The following is a 26,101-nucleotide window of genomic DNA, read 5'->3' as shown; positions in this document are numbered from 1 at the left end:
AATCAACTGATGTAAAAAAAGATGCCCTCAGTTGCTACACTTCGAGAGCAGATATCCAGTCATAGTTGATCCACATGTATGGAAGATTAAGACTTATGAGATCTCTGTCTGAACCACCCCAAATACTTAGAAGCCCTGTATATAAAGATGTAGTTTTAGGTGTTTATTGTGGTCAGGGGTTGGGCACTGCAGTGTGTGGAGGGACAAAAACGGGAGGAGGAGGAAGAGGGTTGGTGGTTTTACCCACCAGCTGCTCTTACCTTGAGCATAACGTCCTTTAACCCCCATTACAACAATCTGCCACAAGCCACAAACACGCTAGCTACTCCTGCTTGCAAAACAACCGGGACTCACTTGTTTACCAGATAATGTGCCATTTCGTCACTCTCACCCCGTCAACCTCCCTACTTACACCAAATCTCTCGATGTGTTCCACATTGCCTTGTTTAATTTGGTCTGTTTTCTTTAACATCCCGTCTTGTTTTCTTTAACATCCCGTCTTGTTTTCTTTGCTTCTTCCTCAACATTTCCTTTCATTTTTTTCTGATTCTTTTTCTTTGTTGGTTACAGCTCGAGTATGCGTGTGTAACCCTAGGGCCCATGTAAAGGACCTCTTCTGTGGACTCATTGGGCTGTAGCAGTAGATAAAAGTCAATGGAGATTAGGGGCCTGGCACCCATCTTCTTCTGTCCTGCCAGTGTGGCCTCTTATTTTCCAGAGAAAATTAATAACTTTAACAAACATCAATGAGAAAGCAAACTGTTTCTGGTTGTTTTTTTCTTGTGCGTGTGAGTGTGACCATGTGAATGTGCACTGTGAACACATGCCTTGAATATGCGCGGCCTGCATGTGTGCTGAAGCTCATACCTTAAAGCATGTGATCCATAGCAATAGTGCCGAAGAAGTCTGTCGGAAAAGGCACACGTAAAAGAAATCGAGCCCTGGTTGGGGGGTGGGGTGTCTGGTTTGGTCCAAGCGAATTGTTTCCTCCTTGAAAGACCACGGTGTCCTTTCTTGAGGCGAAGACGAACTGGGAGACAGACGGATGAAAGGAAGGAAGGATGGATGAGAAAATGTGACCACTTCTGAGGCATTGTCGACAGCCACGCCGAATAGGCAGCGTGCCTGGCTGGGGCCACGCCCGTATTTATGATCTTCAAAGGAAGGATGGCACACACACAAAAACACACTCACGCACAGCCACTAAATGTGATAGTCACAGGAAAACATGTGGTTGAGTAAATGTGGATACTTACAAATTTGCATACGCTTGCTGCCGTTGCATGCATGCGGTTGAATGCGTGAGCACATAAGGCTCAAGTATCAGGCGGTCTGCTGTGGTGCATGTCATTTGGATTGGCGCATTTGTTAATTGTGCATTCGGAAATACACTTATACATCCAGCACATAACATTAAACTAAGGTCAACCCAGGGAAAGGATATTTAATTTAATTTATACTTAAGTCAAATGAACAGAAATGCTACATTACCTGTCAATGCCTGACCTGGAAACTGACATAGTCCCAGTAAATCAAAACCCCACTAAAAGTGTAAACTATGAACTTCTTGGCTGCCATTGATGGCGATAGACATCTAATCCATTTTGACCAGTTGAAATTGATTTAATGCCAGCCCCCATCTATGACAGCCTTGAAATTAAATGTCACACATATCATTAACATTATTTTATGCTGTCCTCCTTTTGGATTCTTGTATTCCTATTTCCATCAATGTAATTGAATGAGAATTATTTATTTCACTAAAAGCACTGCTAGTCTGGCAAGTGCTATGAATGTCAGCAAAGTATTCACATGAAACTGCTCAACTACTGTGGACTATCTTAAGAATGTACACAGTATTCACAATGTTACCCAAAACAGAAACAAAGTAACATATCAAATATTAAGGTCATAAAACAAAGCAATTCTTTTCTCTGTGTTTTTTTTTACTATCACTCACAGTATTTATTTTTCTTCTTTTTCTCAGCCTTGCCACGGAAAATATTACTTTGATACTAACAAAGCCTCACATTTGAGATTTGTTTGTTGCTGACTGATGGGTCATCCAATACCAAACAGGAACAGATAGAAACAATCAAGGTCTACTTTAGATTCAGAAATTCAACAAACAGATTACAAAGAGTCCAACAATAATACTCTGCGCACAATATTTAGAAAATTACCTTATTAACCTATACAATATTGCAAACCATATGTGGAAAATGACCATATGAATCTATATTTGTATTCTAAGATTCAATTACACTGAGTGAATGGAGTCGAACTCTAATTAGGAGCTTCTTACATTAATGCAGTAAAATTATGTCTTTCTGCAGTGAGTTCTATCACTAGACCCTGGGTCTCCAAAGTAATATTTACTTCTAAGTTGATTTAAGAGAGGCTTTTCCTGAGAGGCTTTTCCTTACAAAGCTGGAAGCAACTCAAAGGCAACACTAACACCTTTATGAAAAAAGTTAGATTTCCCAGGTCAGCGTGTAGGCGCCTTTGCTGGAAATTTCTACACAAGTGTCACTTGATGTTCTATTTCAGCACAAATGTAAACACAGTTATGTTTGGCTGTTTGCCGTCTATGTGAATCTCTCTTTGTTGTCTGCCCTCCATCATGCAACATGAAACGTAGCAGTGCTGCTAAAATACTTTACAGTGTTTACACTCGCAAATAATAAAACATAAAGTGTGTGGACATTCAGTCTTGTATACAGTTCAGTTCATTCAAAGAAGGTGGCCAAAGAAACTGAGGGGAGACCACTGAATTTCTGTGGGTAAATATTTGAGGAGCTAATTTGGAGGAGATGTGTTTGCTTGTGTTAAAAACAAGTGGGTTGAAATGTGTTGTTGTGCATATGTGTGCGCATGGTTATTCAATTAATTAAGAATATATTTTTCAATCAATTTTGGTGCTGCTTTAACCAATTTGTTCAGGAAAACATGCTATCAAGGATTCCATTAGGTTGGGAGGAGTCAGAAAATATATATGCCATCTAAAATTCAACTTGTCTGTCAAATATAATGTCTATTGCTTGTAAGTTGTTTTAGGGAGCAGGAGCTGTACCCGCATAAAACAAATGGAAAAAAATCTGCATCAACATGTATGTTATAATAATATGTTGGTTGCTTACCTGCAATATCATAGAGAAAAAAATGTTCAAAAAAGCATTACAACACATTTTAAAGGTTCACAATTTGTATCATGTAGTGCACTGTATGAATTCCATATGTTGTCTTTCTACAGTGTGTGTCCTCATTGTCATGTGAGAGTTGGAGCCTCTCTTACCTGACTTGGACAAGAGGTGTAGTGCCTTATGGCCAACCAATCGCATGACACATGAAGACAAACGACCATTCATGTTCACTCCTAGTTTTATAGAGAAGAACCTCAAAGAACCCAACATGCATGATTTGGGAGACTTGTAAGAAAACCCTTAAACTAAAGCATATGAATAACTATACATCAACATATACGTTTTTCCTCAAGGAAAATGTATCGGTGGCAAAGCAAAACAAGGGCACAAAAGACATAGCTGATAAATAGCAAGCTTGAAGGACAAAAGTTCTTTCTGGTATGTCTGCCACTGCATTGGATTGCGCGCTTGTGTGCGGACATGATTCTCCCGTGCACACTGTACCCACGACGAGGGGCGGGGTGGGTGGCAAAGCTGGGACACATGAGGCAGAGAGTGAGAGGAGGGCAGGACTGGCAGGGTGCGGTCTGAAATAGGAACAGCTCGTCACTCAAGGGGAGTCAATTCAAGTGGAAAGCTGCAGCCTGTTGAGTGCTGTCCTCTCTCAATGGAAGAAAAAACAACAACACAACAACAACCTTGCAATGATGTTGTGACACGCCACGGATTAAAAGAAGAGACAGAGACCACCACATAAAAAAATGGATTTGCAGTAGTTTCTCTCTCTCTCACACTCTCTCTCTTTCTCCCTCTCTGTCTGTCTCTCTCTTTCTCTCTATTCCTCTTGCCTCTCTCTATCTCTCTCCTCTCTCTCCCTCTCCCACCCCCCTCTCCTCTCTCTCTTTTCCTCTCTCACCCACCTCATCGACTTTGAACCTGTTTGTTTAAATCCACGGACTTTACAGCCTGCACACCCACGACTGTTTCTCCGAGGCAGAGCCATTTAAGTGTTCCATTCAAAGTGGGAATTTGCCGAATCACAGTGCCCTGATGTGGAGATGCCCGCTGGCCTAGAGCGATTTGGGGACCGATTGGGGACCGCGGCTGTCCCGGACCATGGATTCGACAGGTGAAGCAGAGACGCACTGAAGACGCATATCTCTCTCGGAAGAGGCCTCCCTCCGAGGGGCGATGCGGATCCCCTTCCCCCGTCTCACCGCCCCTCTGTGCGCCTTGGTTCTCCTCCTCCTCGCACCTGCCTCGGAGAGCTGCGGACCGGGGAGGGGGTACGGCAAGAGGCGCCCCCCAAAGAAGCTCATCCCGCTAGCCTACAAGCAATTCAGCCCAAACGTGGCCGAGAAAACTTTGGGGGCGAGCGGGCGTCCCGAGGGCAAAATTACACGCAGTTCGGAACGCTTTAAGGAGCTGACACCCAACTATAACACCGATATCATCTTCAAGGATGAAGAGGACACTGGTGCCGACAGACTGATGACCCAGGTAAGAAAGATGATGATGGTGAGGATGGGGAGGAGGAGGAGAAAGAAGAGGAGGAGAGTTGGGAAAACTTTGCAGTGCGCTCGTGCAGACGAAGACGCGCATTTGTCCCATGCAAGTGATTTAAGTCCTGTATGGTTAACCGTGTCCATGAATCACTTCAAAATGAGCAAACCTCACAGTCGCATCAAACTATGCGCTCCGTGTTTGCTGTCAGTTAAATATTTAAACCAAAATGATTGATTTCATTGATTCATAGATTCACCTCCGGAGTTTTGGATCCGGCATAAGCTTAAGGGATTTTCACTAAATGAAGAACAGCCTTCCTAAACTTGTGTTATTTTTTAATTCTTACGGCAAGTTGTACACTAAAACAATGTCTTTTCCTGAAATGGTAGTATTTTAGTGTTCTTTTTTTTGCCTGCCATTGACAGCAACAGAAAGCAATAGATGTCCAATCCATTTGAATTTACAAATGCATTGGACGTTCACTGTCGATAAATCCACAACAGAAGGATAAAAACAGTGACATGATTGGAAATCTATCGTCGTCAGAATATAGCTTTTAACAATAAATATAAATGTTAGTATGTCAAGAAAGTCAAATATTCAAATGGTATATGTATTCATTCATTTTTAACCCCACTTACCCATCTGGGTTGCTGGAGCCTATCCCTGCTCAATTCAGGCAAAAGGCAGACTACACCCTAAATTTGTCGCCAGTCAGTCACAGATCACACATACACACAGGCATCCAATCACACTCACAATCACAAAGGCATTGAGGAGGAATCGAACCCATGGTGGCTGCACCCATGTCAAGCGATAGAAGCACTTCACCATCGGGTGGCTTATATGGTGCAATGAATGAGACATGTCCGATGTTTCTCTGTACATGTAAAGCTAATTCTTTTTAGAGCATGTGAACTCTGCCTTTAATGAAGTCATTTTTGTTAACATATTTAGTGATCTTTCACATGATAGAAAGAAAATACTGTACCTTTTAAGTTTACACAACTTGTCATTGACTACTATGGTAATTAGGTGGTTTGTATGCATTACTGATTGTACGAAAATAGACAGCCGCTGGTGTTTTAACTCTTTAGCTTGTGGTACAACCAAGCAGTCACTCATACTCTGGTTTTAATGGCATTCCTAATCTCCTACTCACAGCGCTGTAAAGACAAGTTGAACTCCTTGGCCATTTCTGTGATGAACATGTGGCCTAGGGTAAAATTGAGAGTCACAGAGGGTTGGGATGAGGACGGCCATCACTCAGAGGACTCGTTGCATTATGAGGGCCGTGCTGTGGACATCACCACATCAGACAGGTAAGCAATATGGCAGACAAATATAACTTAGACATTTATAGGGCAGTCATTCAAGTCATTGGTTACTTTTGAAAGATAAATCATTCACAACCAGTCCACATCCTGAAAACATCCATGATAGGCTGGTTGAACAGATTAAATTGTCCCTAGGTGTGAGTGTGAGAGTGAGTGGTTGATAGTCTCATTGTGCTCTGCAAATGGCTGGCAATTAATTCAAAGTGTCCCCGCCTACTGCCTATAGTTGGCTGGCAAAGGCTCCAAGCACCCCCGTGATCCCTGTGAGTATATGTCGTACGGAATATGAATGAATAAATAATAATTAGGGTCATGTAGGCCACACATGAATACCAAATGTTAATAATGTAGGCTGCATGACCCAAAAATTATGTCCACGTATGTAAATGCCAGGTCTTTATGAATTTCATCATTCATTCATCTTCCATATAACACATCCTCTTAAGGGTTGTGAGGGTTTCTGAAAACTATCTTTATGAATTTATGTTTATTATTATTTTGATTACTAAACATAGTCACCTGTCCGATGAAGGGTTAAGTGAATGCTTTGGAATGAAATTGTAGCAAATTCCCCCTAATGTTTAGTGTAGTACTTCTTGTATTAGGGCATTTTAAAAGTTAAAATATTTTCAGTAGTAATATATGCCAGGTGATATTTGTGACATTAAGAGACATTGTGTTCAAATTCACAGAGACAGAAACAAATATGCCATGTTGGCTCGGCTTGCTGTAGAAGCTGGATTTGATTGGGTCTACTATGAGTCTAAAGCCCATATTCATTGTAGCGTCAAATCAGGTAAGTCATTGAGAGCAATTTGGTGTACGTGACGGTAAGATGTGTGATTGTCTGTTTTCTTATCACCTGTTTGTTTTGAGTCATAAAAAAAAACGGTACAAAGGAAATTTAATAATCAATGGCAGTACTGAATTTGATGAAAAGATGCAAGCCATCCACTTGGCTTAACTTCAATTGCATTTCCAATGCTTAGGCTTCTGTTCATAGTCTCAACAGCCCTGTTCATTGAGTAATGAGTGACGGAATGAATTTGATGGTGTATATTAGTTAACAATGTTCTTTTGCACTATTTTTATTTGCCTGGTTTAAATGTAAAATAGTTTTCTCCTATTTCGGTGAAACTACAAGTATCAGGAGCCAAATCAGGTATGTAAGCTGCACTAAAATGTATCAACTCCCACTGATTGTCAATCACAAATTCAATTCAAAATCTTTTTTTTTGAATGGAAACTCTATAAATTGACCCTGTGAGGGAGTGGTAGCATATTCATCTCACGGGTCTGAGATCAAGGGCTCAATCCCCGGTGGGTTCCACCTTTCCTCTGTGGAGTTCACATCTTCTCCCCGGGGGAGTGTGGGGGTTTTCTGGGAATTCAGGTTTCCTCCCACATCCTGAAAATATACATTGTGGCCTGGTTAAAGACTAAAGTGTCCCTAGTTATGAGTGTGAGCGTTAATCTTTGTCTGTCTCCTTGTGACTTGCGATTGGCTGGCAACAAAATCAAGGTGTCCCCCGCTTCTTGCCTGTCGTTGGCTGGGACAGGCTCCATCTCCCTCTGCGGCCTCTGTGAGCAGTAAAGAAAATGAATGAATGAATCATATCTCGAACGTTTTTTTATAATGTCTGATTCACACGTAGTTGGCAAAGTAGAATAGCAATTCGTACCACTCCCTTTCATCTGCGTTGGAGAAGCCTTGCTGTGAAGGATTTGCATGTTGCGTGGCTTCTCTTGTGAGTCCTCTGACTTCCTCGCACAATCCAAAAACATGCACCCTATCTAAGGTCAACGGAATATGTGAATGTGAATGGTTAGGCAAACCCTGCCTCATTCATGTTCTTATCATCTCTCAAAATATTCTTGTTGCAGTTCCAACACTGTGTTCTAGTTTGATAGTTGTGCATTATTTAGACGCGAAGCACTTAAAAATAATCAGATAAGCGATAAGGTACTGATTGTATATCTGAAGCATGGAACACAAATCATCTACTGGCTGGAGAGTTAACAATAGTTGAATACATTCCATCACAAGGCATTCTTACTGCTAAAACATTTTTGAGACCCAAGTCTGGTACCACCAGTTATTTGATGCCAAGCTACATTCTAGCAGTCCATTGAGGTTAGTAGGCTGTGAGATGATTAACTCTCTCTTTGTTTTGCTGTTGCTTTTCCCCTGGTAGGTTTTTCTCAGATCTCTTATCTGAGGCTTATCACCTCCTGGTTGCAGGCCTCCTTTTCTGCATGTCTCATACTTGGAGATACCCACCTTTGACAAATATTTGACCACCTTAAGACTTACTTAAGACACCTACATGCGTAAATCAAATATGAGTGTGGCTTAAGTTTACTAAGTCTTGCAAACTGATTTTATATGATGCCAGAAACTGCTGTAAACTGTTCATTTACTCATATTCTCTTTCAGTCTTTCCAACCTCAATCATGTTCATATTTTACTTGCTTTTTTTTCAAATGTACTTTTCTGTCTATCGGACCCAAGACCGTGCTCAGATACAATCAGCTAGTTATCCATTACCTCTCACTCACTACTTCCTTTTGCCACCTTGTCTAAAATTGTCTTAAAGAGCCCCCTTGAAGTACACAGTTACAAGGAAGTAAACCCTATTTGGTAGTCTGTCACTGCCTTCACAAGTCAGTTGAGAATAAAAATCAATTCAAACGGTATTTGTGGATAAAGTTTTCTTGAGTTTGAACAATTTACACTTTATTTAATCCCTTATAGGGCATTCTTTTAAATCACTGGCTGCCACTTATGGCGCTAGACATTTTGAGTGGGAATGATGACATTTTCAAAACAGCTTTAGAGTGTAATTGAGGGCCATACTCATAAAGTGTATTTTTGTTTTTGTTTTCTTTGTGCTATTATTAACACTTTTGGTTGCATTAGGATTGTATTTATGTTTGTTTGTATTTATTCATAAAAATATTCAAATAATTTTTGGGGTCTAGGCCACAATTGAAGACCAAATATTAACATTGTGGCTTACATGACCTAAAATGTGATGTCCATGTATGTAGATGCTAGGTCTGTAAGGACTTAAGTTTGTTTTTAGTATTTAATTAGTCGAAACTAGTAGTCACACTCTTTTTGCAACTTTTCCCAGGTCTTCACAGTTTAAATGAATAGTATATCTATTTTTGTCAATAGAAGCAATGAGGTAAATATTGGGATTATTTTTATTATATCAAGTATAGATTGTTATTTGGATTTTGATATATTTTTAGTAAGGGAAAATACATATTAATGAACATATACGTACAAATATGTCAGATTATAGCCCAAGGCTAATTGCCATCTTTAGTCCCTTGGGCAGTTTGATGTTAAAAACACAAGATAAAATCAATAAAATAAAATAATTTAAAACAAACAGGAAAAAGACTAAAAGCAGCACAGAAACTATGAGACATACACAAATAGTATGGGTCTAGGCAGTATTGTGATAACAATGTTGCTCATCCAGCAGCCAGGCTTTAAATGATTGGTAAAGAGGTTCAGAGACTGGAGTTCACGTATAGTATATGGTATTGAGTTCCAGGTATGTGAGGCATGAATGTATTTGAAAAAAAACATTGGGAGGAAATAATAATAATAGTAATAATAATACAATGATTACACTGGCCAACATGTAATTTTTAGTCCTTTGCATAGCCATGCATACATTTTCCTGAATTGTAGTCACCTTGGCCATTTTGTTGGTCTCCGGTGCCTGGTGTTGTATTAAATGTGGCATAGCATATAATGTTTTGCCACATATTGTTAGTTTTTAGTTAGATTCAGCACCTACAAATGATATAACAACAAGTGTTTGAATAAATAAAACAAAGCGCTGTTGAAAAAGGTTGAATGAATATATATTTATAATTTAAGCCAGGTTTTCACATATGTGGGCGTCACATTTTGGATCATGTAGGTCACACTTGTATACCAGATGTTAGCATTGTGGTCTACCTACATGACTCAAAATGCACTGTGGCTAAGTTTTTAATCGCCATTTACTCTATAAAAATTTAAGTCACTGGTGATACCGTCATGCACCTAATTTTTAGTTTTTATGACTTGGCATACACTGATGTCTTGTGTGAAAACATTATTTTGTAAGAATGCTGACTGAAAAGATGTGTAAAACAGAGTTAGGGTTAGAAACTTTCTGCCTCTAATCTATCACGATAATATTGGCCTTTGGGTGGTGTCAAAGTCTAACTTGATTTATGAAGCAGTGAGATGTTGGATCACCATATATGTAGAAGTTTGGCTTCTGTTAAGATTGTTCCCTATACTTGTCTCATGTTGAAGTTTATGTCTCAATTTTACAGAACATTCCGTCGCAGCCAAAACTGGTGGTTGTTTCCCAGGCGATGCTCAAGTTACCCTTGAGAGCGGAATTACCAAGCAGATGCGTGATCTTCATCCCAGTGACCGTGTTTTGGCTTCATCTACAACTGATGGGCATGGGCCGCTTCTCTACAGTCCAGTTCTATCCTTTTTGGATCTCCAGTCTAATGTCTCAAAGATTTTCACTCTCATCGGAACCAACACTGGACTTAATATAACGCTCACGGCGGCACACCTCATTTTCGTCACAGACTGCACAGACGAAATTGGCAAAGAAGATGTGAGGACATCATTTGCCAGCGAGGTGCAGCCAGGTCAGTGTTTACTGACCTCACAAGGGACGGAAACAACACAAGCGGTTGTGACTTTTGTAGGGGAGAAGCGGAGCACTGGGTTGTATGCCCCGCTGACCCAGCACGGGTCTATAGTGGTGAACAGAGTTTTAGCATCATGTTACGCTGCTGTGGACAATCATCATTTGGCCCACTGGGTTCTTTCCCCGCTGCGTTTGGTCCGCACATTGATGGGTTCTGCAAAACAACAAACTGATGGAGTGCACTGGTACCCTCGGCTTCTGCAGAGGGTCGGGGAAATGCTACTGGACCCAAAACACTTCCACCCCTTGGGAAATGAGCGAGGACTCTGACAGAAGAATGATTATTTTCAAGTCAGTTTGTACTTAAAATGATAATTCACAGCTTTCCGCCAAAATAACTGTTTTATTCTATGGTTATGTTGTTATATTCACTCCACTTGTCTCGTTGTGCTGTAAGACTAGAAATAAGAAAGAGAATTAATGTTTTCTCTATTTGTGCTTTTGGAAATCACACTTTAATACGGCTATTGAGTTTTAGGTGTGGCAAGACACAAAAAGTCTCATAGAGGCACTCCAAAATCATTGGTTTTTTTCCTGATTTGAGTTTTGTCATGATATTTAATGATACCTTGGAGCACCTTAGGATTTGAACGCTTGTGCCATGTTGTTGCATTTAATGAGAAAAGAATAGTCAACAATCTGGTCTATTAGATGAAAAATATTTAAACAATGAATATGAGTTTACATATGAGTATATATTTTGGGAGGGATTGTGAGAACAGCAAAGAGAATTGAGGTAAAACAGGGAGGAATTGGAAGCAAGGGAAAACTAATACATGAGACATTATTTGTGTACATGTTTATTTAAGTAGTTCTGTAATGAAATTAATTGCATTTCAAGTTTACTGTTGTCTATTGATTCATCACATTGCCTCATTTGGTGTCATTTTTTAAAACTAATATTCGGCAAAAATATATTTGTATATTTATTTCCACGTTTTTATGTGCTGAATTCATAGTGGCTGCTAACCAAGCAAGGCAATATTTCTGGTTACGGTTTGAAAATGGGGACAAAGCAGAAGAAAATGAAATTTAAAAATGTAAGATGACATTTAAAATCACTTGAGAGCAACATGTAAAAATGTTCTAAAAGCTTGATTTATTTGAAGCAGTAGAATAATTTATGAATAACTTGTTCAAACTCAATCGTAAACCACAAGCAATGGGATGTACTAGCACTTCATCACCTTGATTCTAAGAGAATATCAAAGTATTACTGTAAATACTATAGATCATGGCGTGTTTACATGTTATGATATATTTGCAATACCCTTAATTGGTGCTGTACAGAAGCAGAAGTAACTGCGTTTGCTGTCTGGAGGATATTCAGTGGTAGTTTATAATATATGTAAAAGCTGGTCATGTGCCTTGAACACTACACTAAAAGTCACCAATGAAATAAACTAAAAAAATACTGTAGTCATACAGTTCAGGGATATTGTTAAAATTCAGGTTTGCATTCTCTCCTTATGGTTTTGATAAAATGACCTCAAATTTCTTTAATGCATTGTGTGCTTTGTATGTCAGTGAAACAAAATATTTATAGTTTATGATGTGTTACCACATTTGTATGTAAAACAGGGAATGCTCTGGCACTGATGCAAGAAAATTACAAAGTTGTCTTAATCATCTTTTAAAAATAATAGTTTTATTGTTAATTCATGCATATTCTTTATAACAGGTTTATGTCCGGAGGAAAAAAATACCACAAATGTCCAACATGTTCATTGTTAAGTCCCAGTTTTTTTGTCATTAGTATCGAACAGAATACATTTGGTTCAGATTGTACTAACTACTGTGTAATGCTATTTTTCATATACCAGGCTATGTAAAAGTTGTTTTCTCCTTTCATTTTCATTCCATTAATTCGATTTCACACTTCATTTGCAGCAAACGTGCATAAAATACAAATTTTAAAGTATTTTTTTCATTTGCTTTTGCCGTAAATCCTTGATGAAGATTCAGGTGTTGCCATTATGAAGGAACTCCAAGGCACTATAGTATCCTTCATACCAATACTAAAGGTTTTGTCAAATATGTACATTAAGCTATTTTCTCAGATATAATTTAAAGATCTATTTTCAAAAACATTGTTGTAAATGTATTTTGGGCTGGGTTTAGGGGGCAATGCTCTATATTCATATGACATGTTTAACATAAAGACATAAAGTTGTTTTGATTACAAACAAGATTGTACTTTTTTATTTGGATGGAAGAATAAGGTTTGGAGATAAACATTAAGAAAAATCACAAAAAATATGACCTCGATAAACAAGGGCAATGTATGTGTGTCTGTGAGTGTGTGTATATACCCATTACAATAATTCACAATTTGTCCTGTCAATGCGTCACATGAATATCATATAAAATATTAATTTTTAATTAATTGTAAGGAATAAAAAAGGACATTGTTATGGCCGGCAATAACCGTGTGCGGTCGATTGGTCGCCGGTCTTTTGGTCGCCGTCTTTTGGTCGCCGGTCTTTTGGTCACGGTCTTTTGGTCACGGTCTTTTGGTCACGGTCTTTTGGTCGCCCCGACCGCGCCAACCGGCGACCAAAAGACCGGCGACCAAAAGACCGACGACCAAAAGACCGGCGACAAAACAAGGTAAAACAACATGCTCTACGCATCAATAAAAGCCAACAATGGCCATGTGCAGTTTCACTGAGCCGACGTGTGAGTGTATAAGAGTTTGTATGTACATGCGTTGTCCCTTTAAGAAGCTACGTCAGTCAGGGTCTTAACAAGTTCTCCAACAAAAAACAATAAAAGTCTGGGAAATGTTGAAGTTTTCTTTAGCCTAATAATTACTAGGGCATTAAGTATGACTAAATAGTAATTCCCAGTTTGTATTTAGGGAATTTGAGCAACGATTTAAATGGTAATTATCAATAACCTTCCGGGCAACCAAAAGACTGGCGACCAAAAGATCGGCGACCAAAAGACCGGCGACCAATCGACCGTGTACCGGCAATAACATACGCAAGTTTTTTTTCATTATTAGTATTTCAAAGTGGCAGCCCGATCGAGGGTTTAATCCCAAGTTTGGATCTTCCTGTATGGAGTTTGCATAGATGATGAATGAAGGAATTAGTTCATCGTGTGTACCTTAGTAGCAACGATATACGCCCAATTCATTTAAAAAGGAGGACTGGCTGAAAATGGTCTTCTGTTAATGCCATTGATGGTGCAAGATGCCCAATCCATTTTCATTGTGAACCTCGAGCGCCATTGATGGCCACAAATGAGTTAAATGAAGACCTTATAAAGAAGAGCTTGCTTCAAATAAAACTGGAAGACAAAACTGATGGAAGTCCTTTTTAATATTGGTCAGGTAGTTAAGGAAGAAAGGTTGTCGTTTTATCCCTAAAGCCATCACAGAAGACGTGCCTTAAGACAAATAGAGAACCAGACTAGTTAAATGAAATTAAAAACAAAATTCCAAATGGTCAAACAGTCATTCTCTTAATATCTTGCCTCCGTATAATCACAATTTAATCTCTTTGGGTCACAACACACTGGCAACATTTGAGGCAAGTTAATGGAAAACAGTAAGGGCAGGGGGCTGTGTGTAAACATCCCAAAAGTCTGCTCAAAAGCCCCCTTATAAAAAAAAATAAACACATTTTGGTGGGAAAAAAACAATACCTCAAAAATTGTAGCATTGTGTTAATCAAGAGGTTTTCACACAACAGCACATGGTTAGTCAGCATGCTCACATTAACTCACATACAGATATGAATGTCTTTATAGAATACGTAGCCATTATCACTTGGCAAAATTACACATATAGACAAGAAATGCACAACAATCTGTTATACCAGCCGGCGCAAATACCTTTGACCTTTCTGAAAAGCTCCCTTTTCGCATCACATTAGCCTATAAATTGAGATTTTCTATTCCAAACACACATACAATCAATCACACGCAGGCACGCACCTCACTCACACTTTAATACAGCAATAACGGATGTGAATCTATGTTGAGACTGTGAATGTATTTGAACTTTTGTAAGAATGGAGAACCTGACAAGAGTACAAAACATTCTGAAGCATCATCAGTTGGCAAATATACTGACCGTGATAGGCTATAGCATCATTGCGAGGCAGCATACAAAAATAAAACAAGTAGCTCTGGTGCATATTTGGAGAGATTTGCATTTGTGAGCAACGTCATTTTGATGAAAGTAGGAGAAGCTAATACCAGCACACCTTTTAAAAGTGAATGAATCTGGCTCAGTTAGAATGTGATTTGATTAGAGAGTGTGTTTAGGTCTGCCTAACTATTAGAGAACCAGTAGCAGCTTCTCATTGGAGCAGTTGTAGTTTATGCATATTTGGAAAGAACAGAATTGAGAAAGTGATCCATTTTAGACTGGTTACGTGTCTGTATTAATAGTATGATGCATAATAAATTAGCTAGCAACCACTTTTTTTTCACCATGGAAAATAGGTAAATACATAAAGCAGGGGAATAAGGAAATAAGGTGTAATGATTGTTACAGCTGCCCTTGATTAAGTAAAGTAACTCATTCACTGACATTGGCAGCGATAAACGTTGAATCCATTTGGACTGGGATGGCTGCCAATGATTGTTTGATCAACATTTCAAAATATTATCATGATTAATTATAATGAATTGGTGATTATTATTATTAGTCACACGGTCGATATATGGCGTCCGGGAAAGTAAAAACAAGCCTTATAAAAATCAGTTGTGAAATCAGATTTTGAAAGGTAATGACTTCAGGAACATTGCTCACACCAACATGGCCGTCACTGAGACAGGTCAGTACAGCTTCTCTTATTGAAATCTGTGGTTTGGAAATTACAACAATGTTACAATTTCAACTTTTCGTATACCGTCTTTAACTCATTGGCTGCCAGTAGTGAATATTCATCTTTCAGTACCATTGATGGCGATAAACATTTAATCAGTTCAAATGGATCTAATATCCATGACTGTCAAAGACAGTGAATGAGTTAATTTCTGATCCAGAAAACCACCAGCATTGAACTCCTTGACACCTGATCTTAACATCTCCCCTCTCCCTGAATATTTAGAAATCACTTGCTACATGTCACAAAAAAAGACAAAACCAACCTTTTTTTTACCAAAAATTTCTGTGAATGATGATTTGTATGGAAATGTAATTATTTATCACAGTAAACCGTTAAAGAGGGAGCCGCAAGTGCATTTTCCTGTCTGAGATCAGGATTCACCGGTCAGTCCAGTCAACTATTTTACAATAACACTAACATTTGGCCATATAGAACGGCTGTCTTTTTTATAACCTTAGTAGTGGAACTGTGATTTCAGCTCTATGTCTATGGGCAAAGTCCAAGTAATTAGACAGGACATGGAGTGGGATGATGGAGGAAAAATAATGAATGGAAAAACTTGGCGTGCCATTAAAATTTTCACAGCCTTTGGGTGAAATTCTCAGGGAATACTCCTCTGGTGCTGTTTTCTTTTTTCTCCTTCCAGTCCTCTTCAATCATTCCCATCAGCCAGCCGTCATCCTAGAAATACGTACACATTTAATCATTATTTCACACGTTGAAATGCACCAGGGGTTTACACATACCTGTTCATCTGGGCTGTCGAAGGTTATCACTAGCACCACATCTCCCGCTTTCATTTCAAGTTCGTCCGTGTCGTTTGCGGCATAATCATGCATCACCTGGACCTTTGTTGGGCATAAGAAATGGAGAAATTAGATGGGTTGGAGAAAAATTCCAGTTTGATTATGCTTAGAGGTCTTACTTTAAACAGGAAACCTGGGGGCATGTCAGGTGACTCCTCCTTTGTTACTGTGGGTTCTTCATTTTCTACAGGTGTCTGGACAGGAAAAGAAAACATAAGTTGGGAAAATTTTAAAGAAAAGGAAATATTTTAAACCTTTGTAAGCCACTCATTCAAGTTTAGTTTCGTTCATTCACCCGTCGCAGTCAAAATAGATTAGCCGTCTAGTGAAAGATGGCCAGTACTCCCAATTTAACTCCCATCCTCGAAAGGGTTGCAGGGGTTGCGGGGGCGAAAGGCAGACTACACCCTAGACTGGTCGCCAGTCAGTCGTAGGGCGCACAGAGATACTGATGACAATCCGCTCTCCCAATATATATATATATATATATATATATATATATATATATATATATATATATATATATATATATATATATATATATATATTTATATATATATATATATATATATATATATAAATATATATATATATATATATATATATATATATATATATATATATATATATATATATATATAATTTTACTATGGAAGCCCTAAAATGTTCAATGCTTTTACATTTATTTGCACCTAACTATGACTATAAAGTTCTGTTTGGTTGTTGTTTATTTGTATTACATTGTCTATCTTTTTCTGCCTCACACTTAAAGCTTGTTTCAAATAGACATCAGCTTTTACTCACATGATCTAATGTTACTTCTTCTGCAGCTTCCATCGCTTCTGCTTCAGGAGCTCCTTCTGTAGGTGTTTCTGACTCACCCTGAGACCACAAATGCATGAGTAAATAAGATGTGGAACTCACTGTACATGATTTAAAACCATAAATAATTGACAGGGAGTGAGAGTGACACACTACAAGACAGACAACAACAAGCAGAGCTATAATGGACTATAATGTTAAATACAGCAGATTATCAAACCATATTTATTGCATCTGCTGTAAAACCATCTCTAGACTTCATCCTGTCAATTAAGCTCCACAACTTGCCCAAAGAGAAATACCTGATGCATCAATCCTGTTGTTCCAGATGCATCACCTCCGTTAACTGATAATCTATTTTCTTTATCATTTCAGCATCTCATGTTCAAACCACCGCAAGACCAGATGCATCCACCTTTGTCATCCAGATGCATCTTCTTGGTTACCTGATCCTCTTCATTAGTGGCAGGAAGGGGAGCTTCTTCTTCACATGCATCAACTGAAGCCTCAGTAGGACTTGCGGCGTTCTCGTCCACCTGGTACTCGTTCTCGACCGGAGTCGCCTGGGCTTCAGCCACGGGTTCCTCATATGCCGGCTGGGTTCCATTGTCATCCCATCTTTCGTTGGCCTCATAGGGAACCGGTTGGGTACCATCGTCCCCCCAGCCCTCTGTGGCTGCAGCTATTGGGTCATAGCGGGCAGGCGGCGTATCATCATCACCCCAGGCTTCGGTTGCAGCCGTCACGGGGTCATAATGCATCTTGGTGGCCTCTTCTTGCGCATCGCCATCCTCTGGCTGAGGAGCAGGGGTTAGGTTTCAAGGGATCAGAGTTCATAAAACAGATTTTATCGCATGATTGGGTTGGTAAATATTTCGGGAAAACGTCAAAGTAAAATTACTGGAAGTAAGTATTGGAATGGAAGAGTTAAACATTACAAATCAATATACAGGTTTTCTTACATTATTTTGATACAATGTATTTTCCAAATTTGGAAGACACTGCTACTTATGTCAAGAGTGACATTGATAGACATGTAAGGGGAATGGATTCATCATAATTACCTTTATCATTAATTTTGGAAAACAAGTATATTAAATAATCCCTAAACCAGAAGGTTTGATAAAACAAAATCAGGTAGTTAAAGAGGAAAGGCGAAAAGGGTATAAAGGAAGCCTTTTCCATCAGAAGATCGATGTGAGTTCTTCTGTGTTTAGTTGGCAGGCATGACAGCAATGGTCAAAGGGCAGGGAAAGGGTTGGGTATGTTCTTTGTAAGAGAAGAAGTGTCATTCCATTGTGAATTATTGCTGTCTGCCCCAAGCTGTAATAGTGGCACAGAACCGTCTTGTCTAGGAGACACACCTCTCTTACAGTGATGAACAAAAAAGGTGAGTTCAAGGATGCCACAGTGCAAGCGAGGGTTTGTGAGCTTGTCCCTTTCTTTAAATCCCTGCAAAAGCCTTCAGTAAAAGGTAAAGATGAGCAACTTTACTTAATTACAACTCTTCCCTGTGGGATCAAGAGAGAGGTGTAACATGCAGGGACCCATGGATGTCAATTCAGTTCCAAACATGATCCTGATCAAAGCTGTGCATTTATTAAGATGTTAAGAAGTTATATTTTGTTGTCATTGTTTATGTGTGATACAGTTTGTACATAAATTATAGATTTAGCATACATTTTGGAAATGAATTGACTGAAGATTAGTTCTATTTGTGTTAAGTAAACAGTCTGGGAGTTAAGACAGCAAACATTGCAAACAAGACAGCAGTGTAGAACAGAAACACAGAACACCATTAAAGATGTATCACTGAGAGTGATACATGTTTTAATGGCTTTATGACACAATGGACAGCATGAACAAAATGACATGTAAACAATTATTTCTTGTTTTATTGATTAGAATAGCTCATTGGCTGCCTTTGGCGACACTAGACGTCCAAGTCAATTTGACGGGGGTGCTGACAGCGATCAAATGACCGCTGCCGTACCACCCGGTAAAAATGGATTGGGCATCTAGCGTCGTCAATGTCAGTGAAACATGATCACTTAATCCCAGCCATTCAAGTTCAAATGGAATTGATGTATAACACTGTCAATGGCAGTGAAGGAGTTTACAGTGTTATTCTTGGAGTCATTTAGCTTACCCAAGAGTCCCAATTTGCTGGCTGTCGGGGAAGAGGAATTAACAGTTTGACAAGTATATCGTTATATCTCTGAAATCATTAATTCAAACATAGCATAATAGCTAGATATGCAAGCTTTGTCTCTTATAATGCAGGCTGCATGCCATTGATTCAGTAAATTCATTTCTGAGAATCTGCAGACCTGACTAAAAAAAGCTGAATGCGATGGGAATGTTAGTCTCAACAATACAGTTATAAAAGAAAACTCATCTCTTTGTAGCATTTATTCTCCAATTTTGTCTGCGACCGAAGACAAACTGGGAAAAATGTAAAATGTGCTGTTGTCGACTATCATAAATAAACTAGAAAAGGGTCACTCAAAGCACATTGCAATAAATCACATGACCCTAGTTTTATATTTTGTCCTTGAAAAGAAAGTGAAAAAGAATAAAACCAAAAACACCTCAACATGTGCCAAGGCTTTCAAGATATTTTTATCCACACCCACAATATTTTTTTAGCAACATGTGCCTCTCACAAACATATGACCATCCTCTTTTCGGTCAATGAGTACAATTTCCTAAGAAACCTGACCTTTTAACCTGTATTAAGCCGAGTTAAGAGGTGAATATGTACATTCAACTACTCATCCACCTGTGTAACCTTCAAAGTTTTGGCAATTCTCTTGAGCGTGCCGCGATCCCTGCCTAAAAGGCTGTTGGCTCCAGTACTGTCCAAATGACAACAACATCAGAAACATTGTCTTACTGGTCACATACGGGAAAAACTGAGAAACCTCACGGATAGAAACAACAACAAAAACAAAGCCATTTGAAATAATCTGCCAAAAAAAGAACTAGTCAAAAGCTGACAATTCCACACTATTTCCGGAAACCAGCTAGTGCATACATACTGACCTCTGTAGGGGAGGTGACACTAATATCAGGATTTGCTGCAGAATCAAACAGGTTGACAATATTTTCTGCTTTCATCTCTTTGGATGGGGTCACCTTGGGTGGGGGAGGCACTGCTGGTTTGAGCTACAAGAAATGCATAAATGATTAAAACATTGGACGCTTTTAAAGCACATACTTAGTGAGTTACCTTGGATGGGGATTTTGGAATTGGCGGGGGTCCTCCTGGTTTGAGAGTATGATTGGGCTCATCGTTGCCACTGGATCAATGAGAAATAGAGTGCGGACAGAATAACCCAGTGTGAGAGTAGATCATGTGAATGGAAGAAAGGTGCTGCAGAAAAGTTGCAATTCATGCAAGATTTATCATGCAGAAAAGTCAGCATCCTTTAAACTTCTTGCTTGCCATGCAAGCTGTGTCTGTCTTAGTTAATCTTCACAAAAAGGGAGTGGCGGCAACATCCTTAGTTATAGTGAACATAAAAGCTGACAGAATCCTCAGTACTGAAGATATTTAGAGAGATGGACATTATGCACACAGGTCACAATTGAATGTGAACCCATACAAGAGCTGTATCGAAAACATTGATATTTTACAAATCTTATTGGTCCACATTGCACATTTCTTAAATGATATTCCTCAGCAGGATGCACTTTACACTTGAAGATTAGTTTGAATTATGTTTCCCTTGCCAAGGTATCAACGGATACGCTATATAATTTGCCCATCTCATTCATATTTCCAGCTCTGAGAGCTCAATGCTCTTTTCAGACAGCGTCTGTGAGCCCACTTGCACGATCAAGCACCATGTATGCTCTCAAACCTGCAAACTGAGCAACATACAGAAAATTTGACAGACAGACTAACAGTTGTGTCACCGTGGTTTACCACAGTCCTTGTGGGTTACCTCCTATTTGCTCCTGACGATAAGGCGCTGCGGTTACCTGTCTTTCTGCAATGGAGGTTCAGTAGTGGCTTCAGATTAAAGAGTGTCATATAGTTTTCGTGTAACCCTAACACGATTGCGAAGTGTTAAGTAAAAGTTTAAATGAAAAGACAAATGAAATTTGACTGATTAAGGAAGTCGTGTATAAAACAACTGCAAACAACGACAGTAACGGTAATAAGGCATTAAGAAGGAAATAAAAAGATGAAGTTTTATTAGAATTTCTCACTAACCTGCTTGTGTCTGTCTCTTCGAGCTTTACCAAGATATCATATAAATCCTGATCCAACTGTTGGGGATGGAAAGAGCAGCAGGTTTAAGATATTTTGCTTTCTATTATTATCCACATTGTATTCATAAAGCATTCACAAAACACAGGCTCAGTCAGGATTTTAGCCAATACACAAAATACGGACAAAAGTATTGTAACACATTCATTCTCCCATTCACCGTGAGCATAAAGGTTCAAATCTTCATTGACAAATTACTTTGTTAATTGTAACTATACTTTAATCGTACCTATTCACAAGTTTGTTTAGGACTCACCCGACTAATTTCCTTGTGGAACTTTTCTTCAAAACCAGCCAAACTTTGAAAGGTACTGACGTAAAATCCAACACGACTGAGAAATGGAGAGAAAGAGGGGAAAATATAAAGATTCACTGCATTTGCAGACTTGTTTTCACCAAAGCGAGACATAGATTTCATAACATTCAATAATGACTTAAAACATGTAGTTCAGTCCTATTTGCAATACCTAGATGTTCTATTGTTGTCTAAGTCTCAAGAAAGAACATAAAAATACACGATGAATGCGCAATTAGGCGTTTTTTTTTTAAACAACTCGATGTTGTCAGACAGCAATATGAAATTATTATACTCAGTAATATTTGTTTAAAATTTATGTCATAATATCATAGTATCTTTATTGAGTTTAAACAGTTAAAACAGACACTTATTCAAAAATTTAACACATTTTGAGCTCACCTGTTCCAGAGAGAAGGTAACTCCTCCTGTAAGTCGATATTGATCTCCTCGAACACCTTCTGGGCTCGTTCCAACTCTTCCTCGGCCTGAAGTAAACATTGTTTAGTTAGTTAACAACTTTGGAATTACAGTCAGATTGATTCCATAATGTTCACCTCATTTCATTGCGATTTGAAAAGCAGAGACAATAGATAGCTTCAAATATTCCTAAATACTGATAGGTCCAAGCATCCTTCTAAAAAAGAGTGGTGTACCTGGCTTCTAGACAAGCTACTCTGGGCAACATTGTGCGCGGACAGAATCCCTTGAGCCCAGCCAGGAGTAGCCCTTTCCAACAAAGAGGATGGCTAAAAGGGAGAGATATGCATGATTATTTATCATTTATGGACTACTCATGAAATCACAATTACAGCTTGCATTCTATAGTGTGCATTTGGATTACCTTGGTGATTTTAATACCACCGTCCTTTTTCTTAGTCTTATGTGTGGTGGCGTAGTTGTGTCTGGCACTGTCATAATCCACCAATTTTCTGTCCCTCTTGGCAATGCGAGCCTGAGTATCAGAGCAAACATGAACGAAGAATGTTGAATGTTTTGTTTCACGTCAGAAGGTTTATTTTAGGGCGTTAACTTTACTTTAATATCGGGAAACTGCCCCAAATAGGTATCCATGGAGATGAGAGCATGATCAACCAACTTCTGATGGTAGTCAGTCCAGAGTACATCACAATCCTGTAAATGTAGGTAATATTTTTTATATGACTACAGATGCTTTCTGGCCACAATATTTGTTAAATCTTTGTAATTTGGTGATTTCCGGTCTGAATTGTGAAAAATCCGTTGTTTTAAATAAAGTGTGATCAACACTAATAAGAACTGACCTCTACAATGGAATCAACTTCATTCTTGCCATACCAATCGGGCTCATACATGTCAGCCAAGCATGCTTGTACGTTCTTCGAGGACTCATGCATTGCTGTTGGGAAGCACAAACATGGATGAAGCATGTATTAAAGAATTGGTGGTGCATTGTTGGTCTCACCTTTCACAGCCTCCAGGTATGCTCTGAGGTCTCGCTGGAGTTTGCTTCCTTCAGTCTAATATAGTCAACACATTTGAGAAGACACAAATGACAGGCGACAGATATATATTAATCATAAAAGCCTTATAATGTGCTTTGAACTGAACAAATTACGAAAAGCGTTCTGAATATATTTACTGGACACCCACATATTGCTTGTTGAAGTTGATAACTTCCTCTTCAAAAGCAATGTCTTTGGTCTCATCTGCTTTTCCAAGTTTCTGTAGAACCTGGTAAACATAAAAGGCAATAACACTGTTAATACAGGTATTTGTATATTTTCCTGATTTACCCATCAGTAACAGCATGGATAATTTTTGACAGCAAGCTATATATGTACATAAAAGGCATAATATACAACATTAAATTTAAATGACACCTCAAATGCACATATTACTTGACATTCGTGTCAGCCATAAAATTTGAATGATAACGACAGCAGTATAATATGAGATACAAGTGCTGTTCAACTGTTTCCTTTTAAAATGTGGCTTTCAGATATCCTTTCATGTGTGTTTTATTTTGATTTCTCATTGATTGTTTTTGTTGTGAACATATCTTGCTTATTTGAATGTGATGTAAAATACATGAAAGAAGAAGTGAAAATTCAACACACGTCTACACTGCTCGAGAGCCACTCAAACCAATTGATGAGGACCTCATTGAAATGATGCAATTGGGAGTGAGGAAGAAGATGCAGCGGACAACGACGAGGATGAGGATGAAGACTGTGGTCTTTAAGAAATGTGCAGGAGATCTTCAATATGGCACGCAGTTTGCAACAACGGGTCCAGGAGATTGATAACAACATGGTCAGAGCCATAGAATTTGGCAATTGTCTTGAGAGCGTCATGTCTTTGTACCATAGCATATTTGTACAAGAAAAGAAACGGCGATCGCCATGTTCCTTGTGCGCCGAAAACCTCTCGCAGAAGGTCCTCATGCTGCCGCTACGCCACCTCCTGAAGATTCCTTCGATGATACAATGCCTCTCAAATTTGACAAAGAGGACTTCGACTAAAGCTCCCAATAACCTGTTTTTTTTATTTAATTCAAGTGGAGAGGAACTATTTTCACTGTGAGTACTGTACCTAAAGTATTTACATTTTTTATATATAGATTACATTTAGATATTCACAGTCTTTTCCTATGCCTATAATTGTAACATTTAATAAATACACTTCTTGATAATTGTATTTTTGTATAGTCAGAAAAACATGTAGTATGGTAGTAATAATAGTGGCGATCGTACTTTGCGTTTTTTCAATAATCTCGACCAAGTTTGGTCCACATTATCCACCAAATTCGAGGGAATACTGTATGTATGTATAAAATATAAATAAATAGATAAATTTAAAAAAATAACAAAATTAAAAATGTAAAAAAAATACTATATATATATATATATATATATATATATATATATATATATATATATATATATATATACACATACATACACACACACGCACATACACACTACGCTAATGGCCGATGACTGCCTACAGCTCTTTATGGGGATCAACCTTGAAGATATGGCGCATATATAGGTTTAAATAAGACCACCCTCTGCCATACTCTCATTGCATGCCTGAGAGAAATTGTCGAGGCCTCTGTATGCATAGCGCAGCATACACAAACTAGCATTCAGTTTACTATCATACTATCAGTGGGATTTCTCAAATGTGGAAGATATGGGTCTGTGGGAAGTAAAGGACTGGTTGAAGATGGTTGCCAGGTGCCACAAATAGACTGAAGACACGCGATTCCGTGGGCCCATATTCTTCAAATTTTCTGATACTGTCTCCCTGCAGACATCGCCTAAAATCCACGCAGATGCAGGGGTGCACCACTCGATCCCCAAACGCACCATCTCGACTTCCAGCTGTGGAGCAGTCGTGATGCGACATTGCCCCTCGGTGGGGGGATGCGCAACGTGCTGTTATTACAGGCCTAACGTCTCATCACTTTCCACAATTGGTCACGTTCAGTCCCCGGCTCTTACCTTCTCTTGAGCTCTGGTCAGCTTTTTCTGAACGTTGCTGGCCACTTTTCCCGCAGTCAACCCCTTCCCCAAATTGAGCTCAGCCATCTTATAGCGTGGATCAGCTTCGGGACACGCACGAGTGGAAAATAGGAGCAAAATCCAACCGCTCGACCGCTACGGTGAACGTGTAGGAAAATGCATCAATGTGCCGATGAGAATAAAAGTGTTTGGTATAGATGAGATGCTGGGACGGTATCAGTTGGATGATGCGAAGCCCGGCTGGCTGTATTTCTCGAATATTGAGATGCTAAGTGTGCGCGTCCACGACACGAGAGGAGGATGCTGACAGAGATGCTCTTAAAGAGACAGAGGATGCTGCGCGTACACGTGTCGTCATGTAAAATCCGCGTCAAAGTCAACGTGCCTTTGGTTTGGGAATCTTTCGCTGTCAATGACAGCCAGTAAGTTAAAAAAATACTGAAAAATGTTTAACCTCCTCATTCATATTATACTACATGTATTATTTTGATGTTTATAGATGAATTGAGAAGCAACGTGAAAGAGTCAAACATATTGAAAAATATATATATAAAATAATTTAATGAAAGTTGCAAACCTGCAAACCTCTACTTTAAATAATGTGCACTTTGTTCCCTCCTATCACAGGTTATATATCAGATAGAATGACAAAATACCTGTCCTAGAACACAGTATCCATTACATTTTTTTACTCTATTAATGATATCTATATTATATGTATAAAATACATATTACTTATAGTAACTATCTAGAAAGCAACACATAAAAGTGTGGTTAAAGTGTTTACCATTTTACCTCAATACTATATTTTTTCCTGG

The 26,101-nt window shown here is 38.8% G+C and overlaps 2 protein-coding genes across 4 annotated transcripts; one reads left to right on the top strand and one right to left on the bottom strand.

Moving 5' to 3' along the window:
• Positions 1–3,778: 3,778 nt before the first annotated feature.
• On the top strand, positions 3,779–12,917 carry LOC144087304 (indian hedgehog B protein-like). The gene is made up of 4 exons (XM_077617725.1): positions 3,779–4,643; positions 5,814–5,971; positions 6,679–6,782; positions 10,334–12,917. The coding sequence occupies exons 1-4, from the start codon at positions 4,335–4,337 to the stop codon at positions 10,996–10,998; spliced, it is 1,236 nt and encodes a 411-aa protein (XP_077473851.1). The 5' UTR covers positions 3,779–4,334; the 3' UTR covers positions 10,999–12,917.
• Positions 12,918–14,036: 1,119 nt separating this feature from the next.
• bin1a (bridging integrator 1a) lies at positions 14,037–25,590 on the bottom strand. Of its 3 annotated transcripts, XM_077617370.1 has the most exons (19): positions 25,263–25,590; positions 23,407–23,487; positions 23,219–23,273; positions 23,058–23,152; positions 22,813–22,908; positions 22,619–22,729; positions 22,431–22,523; positions 22,177–22,262; positions 21,736–21,811; positions 21,423–21,478; positions 21,151–21,195; positions 20,433–20,502; positions 20,246–20,368; positions 19,350–19,370; positions 17,647–17,997; positions 17,183–17,260; positions 16,498–16,572; positions 16,319–16,420; positions 14,037–16,253 (listed from the first exon to the last, which is right to left on the bottom strand). In XM_077617370.1, exons 1-19 carry the CDS (start codon positions 25,347–25,349, stop codon positions 16,152–16,154), a joined length of 1,803 nt encoding a protein of 600 aa, XP_077473496.1. In that variant the 5' UTR covers positions 25,350–25,590; the 3' UTR covers positions 14,037–16,151. The 3 variants fall into 3 exon arrangements, with proteins under 3 accessions (XP_077473496.1, XP_077473498.1, XP_077473497.1); XM_077617372.1 differs by lacking the exon at positions 17,647–17,997; XM_077617371.1 differs by lacking the exon at positions 21,151–21,195.
• Between the last annotated feature and the right edge of the window lie 511 nt (positions 25,591–26,101).

The sequence above is a fragment of the Stigmatopora argus genome, chromosome 13 (assembly GCF_051989625.1).
Source record: "Stigmatopora argus isolate UIUO_Sarg chromosome 13, RoL_Sarg_1.0, whole genome shotgun sequence".
Classification (NCBI taxonomy): Eukaryota; Metazoa; Chordata; class Actinopteri; order Syngnathiformes; family Syngnathidae; genus Stigmatopora; species Stigmatopora argus.
The sequence above is the reverse complement of the archived record's forward strand: the minus strand, read 5'-3'. Positions and strand labels throughout refer to the sequence as shown.